The sequence below is a fragment of the Suncus etruscus genome, chromosome 3 (genome assembly GCF_024139225.1).
Source record: "Suncus etruscus isolate mSunEtr1 chromosome 3, mSunEtr1.pri.cur, whole genome shotgun sequence".
Lineage (NCBI taxonomy): Eukaryota > Metazoa > Chordata > Mammalia > Eulipotyphla > Soricidae > Suncus > Suncus etruscus.
The window spans coordinates 5,342,501-5,354,528 of record NC_064850.1 but is presented as its reverse complement, the minus strand read 5'-3'; the positions used below and the strand labels follow the sequence as shown (position 1 = coordinate 5,354,528).

Sequence of the window (12,028 nt, the reverse complement as noted above, 5' to 3'; positions counted from 1 at the left end):
AGCCATAGAGTAACTTTGTCATTCTGTGAGACTCTGAGTTCAGCCATGGCTCTCATGCCAACCACACAAAGAAAAACAAAATGACACATCGACCCAATCAAAGAATAACGGTTTATCGGCAATACCAAAGAGTTAGATTGTATTGATGCATCATAGAAATCAATTGTGTTGGGGTCAGAGCCATAGCTCAGTAGGTAGGGCATTTGCCTTGTACGGGGCAGACCCAGATTCAATCCCGGACATCCCATATGGTGCCCCAAGCCTGCCAGGAGTAATTTCTGAGTGCAGAGCCAGGAGTAACCTGAGTGCCACCAGTGTGGCCCAAAGACCAAAACCAAAAACAAACAAACAAAAAAAAAAAAGAATTAAATTGTATTGACAGAAAAGCAAGAATGCAAACAATACTTTCTAGAGAAGAGGATGGTTCTTCTAGATGTAATGTCATTAATATTACTCTTATACACAGCAAATAATATATTTCCAAATCCATGACACACAATTCAAACCTTGACAATTATCACTTTCTTTATCGAATTTATTGGATATTTGAGAAGCTAATTGCTGAAAAACATTAATAGTTTACAAATCATCTATAAAAATATATATTCTTTTTGACATAAAGACATAAAATAAAGTTTCACAGAATAATTAAATCATTACAAACTTCACATGGGGCCAAAACACTGAAAATGAAAACATTAGTATTAATGAGGAGAAAAAATGCTCTGGAAACAATGTGATGTAGTTAACAAACTTAGAAACATATAACCAGCCTATTAACCTATTCTACTGGCTCACAGAACTAGACAGGTCATACGGTGGGTACAGTGCTTGCCTTGCATGCGGCCGACCCAGAATCCATCTCTAGGATTCCATCTGGTCATACCCTAAGCAATGCCAGGAGTCATTCCTAGTGCAGAGCCAGGAGTTACCCTGAGCATCACTGGGTATAACCCAAGATCAAAAAAAAAAAAAAAGTACATTGGCTTATGTCATTTATAATATTACTTTCTCACCTGGAAATATAATTGGTATTAACAAGTTATTTTTTAAATGAAGTCAGACTAAGTGAAATAAGTCAGAATGAGAAAGATAAATAGTGGATGATCCAGTGTGGCGTATAAAGAAATAAAGCAAAGGAATAGACATACCTAAATAAAAACAAACCCTATGACTAAAAAATAGCCTGTGATAGAGGGATGCTGGCACTTTGCTAGTGGGTATGGTGTAGTAACACATACTTTGAAGAGCTCTGATTATCTACCCCTAAAAAATATAGAATGTTGTAAAATATGTTACTTCAATTTTGTTGTTGTTTTTTATTTTGGGCCATACCCGGCAGCACTCAAGAATTATTCCTGGTTCTGTGCTCAGAAATTACCCCTGGTAGGCTCGGGGAATCATATGGGACACCGGGATTTGAACCAATGACCTTCTACATGAAAGGCAATCACCTTACATCCATGTTATCTCTCTGGCCCCTCCACATTAATTCTTTTTTTTTTTTCCCACTTCTTTGATGATTGTCAGTGGTGTTCTTAGAGAAATTGCATTAAATCTATACAATGCTTTGGGGAACATTGCCATTTTAATGATGTTAATCTTCCAAATCTATTTACAAGGTATGTGTTTCCATTTTCTTGTGTCCTCTTTTATTTCTTGAAACAGTGTTTTGTAGTTTTCTTTGTATAGATCTTTCACCTCTTTAGTTAAATTTAACTCAAGCTATTTGAGTTTTGGTGACACTAATGTGAATATTATTGCCTTTTTAATAACTATTTCTTCCCTATCATTATTTGTCCATAAGAAGGTCATTGATTTCTGCATATATTCTGCCACTTTATTATATGAATTGTTTATAGAAGCCTTTTGATGAGTCTTCAGAGTTTTCTAAATATAGTAGCATGGCATCTGTGAACAGTGAAAGCTTGACTTCTTCCTTTCCTATCTGGATTCCCTTGATATTTTTTCCTTGCCTAATTAATATGATAAGAACTTCCAGCACTATGTTGAATATGAGTGGTGAAAGGGGACAGCTTGATCTTGCACCAGATTTTAGAGGAAAGATTTTTAGTTTATCTCCATTGAGAATAATGTTTTCCATTGGTTTGTGGTATATATATTTTCTCACTATATTGAGAAAAGTTCTTTCCATTCCAATTTTGTTGAGAGTTTTTATCATGAATTGGTGTTGGACCTTGTCAAATGCTTTCTCTTTATCACTTGATATAATCGTATGGTTTTATTTTACCTTTTGCTGATATGATGTATTACATTGATTGACTTGTATAAGTTAAACTATCCTTGCATCCCTGGGATAACTCCTACTTGCTCATGGTGTATAAACTTTTTGATGAACCATTATATTGTATTTGCTAGGATTTTGTTGAGGATCTTTGCATCTGTGTTAATTAAGAATATTAGTTTATAGGGTGTGTGTGTGTGTGTGTGTGTGTGTGTGTGTGTGTGTGTGTGTGTGTTCTCTGCTTCTTATGGCATGTTTGCTTCTGGTATCACAGTGATGTTAGCTTTGTAAAAACTATTTGGAAGAGTTTCTGTTTCTTCAGTTTCCTTGAAGAACCCCATAAGATTGACATTAGGTCTCTTGAAAGGTTTGAAAGAATTAATTAATGAATCCATCTGGGCCTGGATTTCTTTTTATTGGAAGAATTTTGATTATTATTATTTTAATTTCCTCAGTAGTGATAGTCTGTTTAAATATGCCAGATCATCTTGGACCAACCTTGGGAGGGTATAAGAGTCCAATAATTTTTCCATTCCTTCCATGTTTTCTTATTTTCAGGCATAGAGTTTCTCAAAGTAATTTCTGATTATTCTTTGAATTTCTGTAGTATCTATATTATTTTCCTTTTTTTATTTCTATTTTGGTTGATTAATGTTCTCTTTTTCTATGCAAGTCTTGCTATACATTTTGTTAATTTTTTTAAAGACCAACACTTGCTTAATTGATTCTTTTGGAATTTTCAGAGGATTTTTAGTTCATTAAATTCTTCACCAAGTTTCAATTTCCTTCTGTCTCCCTATTTTTAGTTCATTTTGTTTATCATTTTCTAACTTTTTAAGCTGTGTTACTAAGTTATTCATGTAGACTCTTTTATTTATTTTGGTTTTTGGGCCACACCCGGCAGTGCTCAGGGGTTACTCCTGGCTGTCTGTTCAGAAATAGCTCCTGGCAGGCACAGGGGACCATATAGGACACCGGAATTCGAACCAACCACCTTTGGTCCTGGATCAGCTGCTTGCAAGGCAAATGCTGCTGTGCTATCTCTCCAGGCCCTCATGTAGACTCTTTATTCTGTCCTGATGAATGCTTGCAAAGCAGTAAATTTTCCTCCCAATATCACTTTTGCTTTTATCACTATTGCTTTTACAGTAAATTCTGGTAATTCATGTCTTCATTCTCATTCGTTGCCATGAATCTTTGGATTTCCTTTTGGTTGTGTCTGTTTGGTAGTGAGTTGTTTAAATTCTAAGTGTTAAAGTGCTTTGTGTCTGTTTGTAATTAAATTTTAATTTCAGTGCATGATGATCTGCAATGGTAGTCTATAAAATTTTTATCTTCTTAATTTTTTTTCTGTTTTTTTAGTCCCATCGATGATATCCCAGCCTTGATCTTTCAACCAAAGAAAATTAAGAAAAACAAAATTGAACCCATGTACAATACAATTAATTTGTCCCTCAAATCCCCAGTTGTATTACATACTATTTCTTAGCAGCATTAATTCTTAATTAAATTCTTAAAGGACCATGACCTTTGCCAATACCTTTACTGTAAGCCAGAATCACTTGAAAATGCCCCTCTTTGATTCCTGCATCACAAAAATTGTATCTGATAATAAATATTTCTTGTTTAAAGCCTTAATAAGTAAGAAGCCATAAAGATAATTCAAAGGCCCAGAGCACTGTTGTATATGTGGGAGTCCAAGTTCTAATCCCTAACATTTCATAGTTCTTAAACAATTTCGGTATGACCTTGCAAAAAATTAATAAAATAAATAAAGGAAGAGAAGTCAAACACACTAGCACAAATACTGAAGCAATACCACTAACCATTAAAACTAATGACATTCTTTTGTTTTTGTTTTTGGGCCACACCTGGTGGTCCTCAAGGGTTATTCCTGGCTCTGCACCCAGAAATTACTCTTGGCAGGCTCAGGAACCATATGGGATACCAGGGATCGAACCAGGTCTGTCCCAAGTCAGCTTCGTGGAAGGTAAACACCCTTCCTGCTGTGCTAATGATCGGGCCCCATAAAATGACAATTTTTTAAATCAGAGTTAGCAGTTATACATACCAATTCATCTAAAAACGCCTGTTTATTCTTCCTTTTTAGAATCTGTTGGAGTTGTTCTTCTTTCCGTATATTAATTCTTCTTTGCTCATATTCCTGTCGTTCTGCCTCCAAAGCTTCATTCAGTTCTTCCTGTTCTACAGTCTACACATGACATAAACAGTTATATAAATTTGGTGTTCAAAGTCAATCCTATTCTATATACAATCTCTGATACTATTTTTTTTTTTGGCCACCCAGAGTGATGGTAGAACTTACTCCTGGTGGGCTCAGGAGATTGTATATGGTGCCAGGGAGTGAAGCTAGGTTGGTCACATGCAAGCCAAGCACCCTATCCACATATTATCTCTTTAGCTCAATACTTCCTTCTTTATTTAAACACAAAACCCACTAGTTACGTATGTTTAATAACATAGCAATTCTACTTTAAAGAATTCAAAGTCATATATTTCATGTGAACGTGTTACTATTAAGGAGAAAGTAAGCTAGCACTGAACGAACTCTAGATATTGCACTTAATGAGTTTACGTTTTTATAATTTGATAATTTCAATGATTCCATACAGGAAACTTTAATAAGAAAGTGAAACGAAAACAATAATCTATATATAGAACCACTGATATATATAATCCATTTTAAATACTGGTAACTTTCAGGAGAACTGGCACACACAATTGAGTTGGGGTGAGTGAGAGTGATGGGAGGGATATGGGAACAATGGTGATGGGTATGGTTTCAGAATAATACCCTGGGGCTGAAGAGATGGCATGGAGGTAGGGTGTTTGCCTTGTACGTGGAAGGATAGTGGTTCGAATCCAGGCATCCCATATGGTCCCCCGAGTCTGCCAGGAGCAATTTCTGAGCATAGAGCCAGGAGTAACCCCTGAGCACTGCCAGGTGTGACCCAAGGGGAAAAAAAAAAAGAATAATGTCCTAATGTCTAATGTCCATATCATTAACTGTATTGAGAGTGAAAAATAAATAAGTGAAATTTTAATTAAATAAGTTCACAAAATTTAAGTACTGGTTATTGAACACTTAACACAGAGAAGGCCATGAAAAGCTATTATAGTATTGAGCTTATTTTTCCAAAGTAAAATAATAATTTTTGATGTTACAATTCCAAATGGCAGGGTCTTATATTGTCTTGAACATGGCCAACCTGGATTCAATGCCTGGCATCCCACATAATGTCCCTTCTCCCTAACCCTAACCTCTGAACAGCACCAGGTATGACCCGAAAATGAAAACAAACCAAATACATTAAACTCCACAGGCTACAAAAATTCTTATGCTGAAAGATGTTTTACTTATACTTTAAACTCAAATACATATGCAAAATTAGGTTTAGCATCAAGACTCCTAGGTCTACTGAGTTCATACCAACATCTCAATCAACTCAAGGTGAAACCTCTTAGTTTCAGTTCTGCCCCTTTATATTCTTTGATTAAATTAGGTGCTAAATCTTATTAGATGCTAAATCTTAGTATCCCTATATATAACTTTACAAATTCTATTTAATTTCTATTACAATTTGTGTTTAATTTAATTCTATAATGCCACGGATGCTAACCTAACATAGGTACCCAGCAGAAAAGAGATCTCGAACGGCTTCTAGAAAGATTAGTTGAAGTACAGTAAGTGTTAAAGGAGAGATTAAAGGGGCCGGAGAGATAGCACAGCGGCATTTGCCTTGCAAGCAGCAACCCAGGACCTAAGGTGGTTGGTTCGAATCCCAGCATCCCATGTGGTCCTCTGTGTCTGCCAGGAGCTATTTCTGAGCTAAGAGCCAGGACTAACCCCTGAGCGCGCCGATGTAGCCCAAAAACGAGAGAGATATTAAAGGGCCAGACATACATAGCTCCACGAGCTGAGCACAGGTTGTGCTTCAAGAGGCCTGGCCCAGGTTCAAGACCTCAAACCACACAGTCCCTTGAGCACCCTGGGGAGTGACTTCCAAGCCCAGAGTCAGGAGGAATGTCAGAGCCAGATCTAGGTATGCAACCACCACCACCACCACCACCACCACCACCACCACCACCACCACCACCACCACCACACCCCCAAAACATTGAGAGCTGAGAATGAGGGTTGGGAAAGCAGCCTAATTGACTGGAAGGTCACAGATAGAAAACAATGAGCCTAATAACTAATATAAGCAGAAAAGTTAAAACTTTCAAGACCCTTTATTTACCCCACTGGAGAGCAAAACAGATGCTGAACAGAGGCAGAAACTCCAAAGATACTAAGATGTAAATCAAGGTAATGACAGGCTTCAATATTGAAGACTAAGAGATTAACTAGAATAATTAACTCAGATCAATGTGAAGATTAATTAGAATAATTAACTCAGATCAATGATGAAGGCCTACATAGGGTAAAGATAATAAAATCAGAGGCCTGAAAGAAAGTACAACAGGAAGGGCGCTTGTCTTGCATAAGTATAAGTCTACCTGGGTTCAATCCTGGCAATCCCATATGATTGGCTCTGCACTCAAATTACTCCTGCAGGCTCAGGGAACTCTATGGGATTCTAAGGATCAAACATGGATTGGCTGCATGCAAGGCAAACGCCCTACCTGCTGTGCTATGGCTCTGGATGGCCCCCCAAAATCTATTATATTTTTAATTTACACATTAAACTCCACAGACTATAAAAATTCTTATGCTGAAAGCATAAGTTTATACTTATAAAGTTTATACTTTAAACTCAAATATGCAAAATTAAGTTTAGCGTCCTAATAATAACGTATAATAATAATATTAGAGAGTGATTCCTAAGTAAAGAGCCAGGAGTAAATTCTAAGAATAACCAGGAACGACTACAAAATAATAATAATAATTTTTAAAATTAGAGTAGGAATCAACTTTGAAAAACAGAACTGGGAAGATAACACAGGGGCCAGAGTGCAAGTTTTGTGTGCAAGGAACCCTGACTTGACTTCATACTCTAACAACACACAGTGGTGCTCAGGGAAAATTCCTGGCAATGCACAAAGGACTATATGTGATGCCAAGATAAAAACCAAGGTCCACATAACACAAGAGCCTTAACCCTTGTGATATCACTCCAACCCCTGAAACCATGTTTCGATGTTGATGTCAACCTCAACTATCTAAAAAATATCACTGACAATTATACTCAGAACCACCAATTATAAAGGATAGTTACCAACCAAAAGCAGTTACAGCTTATCAAAATATTTACCATTACTATACGTAAAGGTGGTCCAAATAATCACTCTATATGAAATAAAATTATTTTGTTTTGTTCCATTATTTATCATTACATTTTTCTGATCATTATAATTTTCTATTTTAAAATCTTCAAAATTAGATAATTATTTCATTGTAAATCTCAGTAGTATTTCCTGTCCTGGAACTAAGAATGAAAGAAAGAATTAACTCAAAAGGTACAACCTTTAACTATAGCATTAAATAAAGCTGATTAAACAAGCTATATAACAATATTAGTTCTGTATATATTTTCTGATGCACATACTTGGGACTATCTACTGAACAAGAAGACCAGTTTTCTGATTTTTGGGCCACACCCGGAGACACTCAGAGGTTTACTCCTGGCTCTGCATTCAGAAATTGCTCCTGGCTTGGGGAGCGTATGGGATGCCGGAGGATTGAACAGTGGTCCATCCTAGGCCAGCTGTGTGCAAGGCAACGCCCTACCGCTGCACCAATGCTCCAGCCCCAAGAAGACCACTTTATATAGCACACTGATGCTGCCAGAAATGAGACACCTTTCTAAAGAAATACTTCTGGATATAAGTGGAATAAGTATGCAGTATAAATTCCTTTAAGTGTTTTATGGCAGGAAAATAGTTAATAAAGTGAAATAGTTTATAAAGTCACTGTTCTTCTAAAGAGAAGCTGAAGGGCCAAGGAAGGTACTTGTATCAGATACCAGGAATGAAGGATTCTAGAACACAGAGCACCGCTGGTGTGACCCCAAAACAAAAATAAATTAAGAAAAAGAATAAAATAAAAGCTATGTTATCTATTTATACATTTTTAAGGCAGAGGAATAAAATTAATGTTATATATAACAATATCATATATAATATGAATATATAATAATAAAATATATAATATAATTAATGTTATCTATAATATATAAAATATATCATCATCCAATGAATGCTGTCACACTAAGACTATCAGTATTAGTATCTTTTTCAAAGAAAAGTTTTCTAAGAAATATGGAAGGCCACATTTATTAGCTGTTCTTCATTATTTCCTTGCAATTCTCTATACAAATTGTGTGGTCCATTTTGGCAGAAGAGTGAAGGCTGATATGCCAGGTTTCAAAGATGAAGGACACAAAATTAGTTTCTAGTTTCTCACTGATTCCAAGGAGTAAAGTGAAGCAGTGAAGCTGCCTTTTCGTAAAAGGGGAGGAAAATTGGAAGAGTATCTTTTAATCCAGGAACAAAGTTGTGTTTCTTTGTCTTTTGGTGGGTATTCAGGCCACACTCAACATTGTTCAGCCCTACTCCAGGTTCTGTGCTCAAGGGTCACTCAGCGATGCTTAAAGGGCTACATGGGGTGCCCAGATCGAACCTGGGTCAGAAGCAAGCAAGACAAACGCCCTACCCACTATCCTATGGTTCTGGTCCTATTGTTCTGGAAGTCTTATTTCTTTACCATATTCTACAGTAATTCTATCATCATGACCAAGATTTCTAGAAGAAATTCAACCAACTTCCATCTTGATTTCCTGAGTCAATCTTTAGCCCTTGTACCTAAAAGCTAACATAATGACAAAAGTAATCTGACAGTTTCTCAACCAAACCATCTTCAGTACAAATTCTAGAAGCACACCAAATTCATGTTCACATTGTATGTAAAGACTACATAGCTGGAATATTCCAATTCTTTAACTTTTGCTGTTCATCCAGCGGAACATTAATTTCAAAATAAAGCAGAAGTTGGAGATAAAACAAAGTTTAAGGCACTTGCCTGGGCTGTACTAAGAGCCTAACTGCAACTCTAACTCAAATCCCAGCACTGCATATAGTTCCTAAGAACTGCCAAGTATGGCTCTGGAAGGCAACAGAGCCAAGAGTGGCCCCTGAGCACTGTGGGTGTAGCCACAAAATAAATTCAAATCCAGGATGTGGTAGTTCCAACTCCAGGAAACTTATAATTCCTTTTATTCTGTATGGTACACAGTAGTTTCAAAAGTAGCAGCATTTTTAAGGGATTTTGCAGGAGGCGTTTCACGATGGTTTTACTGTTTTTCCCTTTTTGTTAAACAAATTAGTATAGTCTTGTCTTTAAGCATGAAAATTTCATTAAGAAGATCCTTTGGTTCATTCATCTATAAGGATATTGCCATCAACAGGGTTGCAATAACCATGGTACTGATGCACCGTAGAAAAAAGGATTGCACCATCTGTTATATAAAACATCATATTTCTTAAAAAAAAAAAAAAAAAAGAACTCGTATCAGGTATTAATCCTAGATATATAAAGAACATATCTCTTTACTGTAATATTCAGAACATCAATGAACGGCTGAAGTATTACCTTAATGTGCCCATAAGTAATAAAGACCTGAAGTGCCTATATTCTAAATTGGATGCTAGAACAGCTACTGTAATTACTCTCAGATAGGGCTTTTGGCAAGGTCATAAAAAAGGAACCAGGGAACTAGTAAAAGGGGTAAGGTGCTTGCCTTGCTTGCAGCAGGCTCTGGTTCAATTCCCAGCACTGCCAGGAGTGAAATCTGAGGACGAAGCAGAAGCAAGCTCTGAGCAGAGTTTGGTCCAAAAATCGAACAGAGACAGAGAAAGAATGAGAGAACTATTTAACAAAGGGTTTTGTTTCATTTCCTACCACCAATACAAAGGATAGAATGTCTGCTGAAATGTGAATCAAGATATGAGCAGTCTATGATAACACTGGCTCCAGGAATAAACTCTTATATATCTGGAAATGGATGCTGACTTGAGATCAATTCCGATGATTCCAATTCTGGAATTCTTGCCACAACAGAGCAGTCCAAATACTTGGGCACCAGCTAAAGAGAGGCAAATACTCTTGCTCAAATTACTTAAATGCTAGAAACAGGCCAGAAAAATAGTACAACAAGGAAGCTATTTTCCTTGCATGCAAGCACCTGGGTTCAATCTCCAGCACTGCTTATAAGCCCTACTGATCACAGAGCCCTGAGTACAGAGACTATGGGTCCAACACCCCCAATAGAAATCTCTACCAAGTCAACGATGACTAGATACTTGAGAATACATAAAGGACTAGGCTTGAACTTCTAAGAAAAATGTCAACAAAATATCAGGTTTCTTCTTAAGAGACAAACTATAACTAAGAGCTGGGAAGATAGCTCAAGAGACTGGAGCTCAAACCTGGCATACACTGAATGGCAAGTTCATTTCCAGTACTGGAAGGGAAAGAGAAGGAGGAGAGGGAAGGGAAGAGAACACTGAAGGGAATGGAGGGGAAAGGAAAAAGAGAAAATAGAAGCGCGGGAGAAAGGAGGGGAGTGGAAAGTATAGGGGGAGAGGAGAGAAGAAGATGCACCAACAGCCAGCAGCACAGTCCTACAATCCCATACTTGCAACACTGGTCTGGGAGGAAAGAAATTTCAGGATAAAAGAAATGTCAAAGCTACTGTCAGACTCTATCTCAGCCATCTCTCAAACTTTGGTAACAGCAATTCAAGGGAACACAGCATAGAACTTTGAATCTTGGTTCCCCAATAACATTTCCTGAGGGCAAATTTGTGACATCTCCACCCACCCTTGACAAATAGCTGAGCTAGTTCAGGGCTAAGAGACAATTACCAAGAGTGCTTCCTAACACCACCACCACCATCCCATACACACACACCAGTCCCTCACCCGGATCTCTCTCACACACACACACACACACACACACACACACACACACACACTCCAGTCTTCCGGACTACTTGCAGGTGGCCTACACACACATACACACACACACACACACACACACACACACACACACACTCCAGTCTTCCGGACTACTTGCAGGTGGCCTACACACACATACACACACACACACACACACACACACACACACACACACACACTCCAGTCTTCCGGACTACTTGCAGGTGGCCTACACACACATACCAGTCCCTCGAAAAGACAGTACAACAGTACTTGCAGGTGGCCGACCCCAGACCACACACACACACACAACGTCCCTCGGACTACTTGCAGGTGGACACACACACACACACACACACATACACACGTCCCTCGGACTACTTGCAGATGGCTTACCCCAGCTGAGATTCTGACATGGCCAACCTAGGTTTGACACCTCGTACCCGATCTGGTCCCGAGCCCACCAGGAAAGATCCCTGAGTGCAAAGCCAGGAGTAAGCCCTGAGCGGTACTGGGTGCTACAGACCAGAAACCAAGAGCGCTTTCAGAGAAGGAGATAAGCAACCTCTGGCCACAGTCCACATCGACTGCCACCATGTAAATACTGATCCTATAGACAAAAAAGCACCCTGGAGACTTCCCAAAGCATAAACAGTAAGGAGGTCCCAGCAGTAGATCAAGCTGACTGCTGTGTGTCCTTGTCAACCCCTCATCAATCCAACACAGTTTCCTGCCAGCTCCGAAGTATGCATTCTGTCACCAGCTGGAATTGAAGGCCAGCTTGCTATTCCACACACACTGGTGTGTCCCCCACATATCACCCAC

General features: G+C 38.2%; 1 protein-coding gene across 1 annotated transcript in view; it reads right to left on the bottom strand.

Annotated features, from left to right (window-relative positions):
• The window catches only part of MNAT1 (MNAT1 component of CDK activating kinase), a 193,736-nt gene that overhangs the window by 91,206 nt on the left and 90,502 nt on the right, over positions 1-12,028 (bottom strand). The window contains exon 5 of the mRNA XM_049770473.1: positions 4,317-4,457. Within this exon, the coding sequence (XP_049626430.1) occupies positions 4,317-4,457 (141 nt within the window). The remainder of the gene's footprint in view (positions 1-4,316; positions 4,458-12,028) is intronic.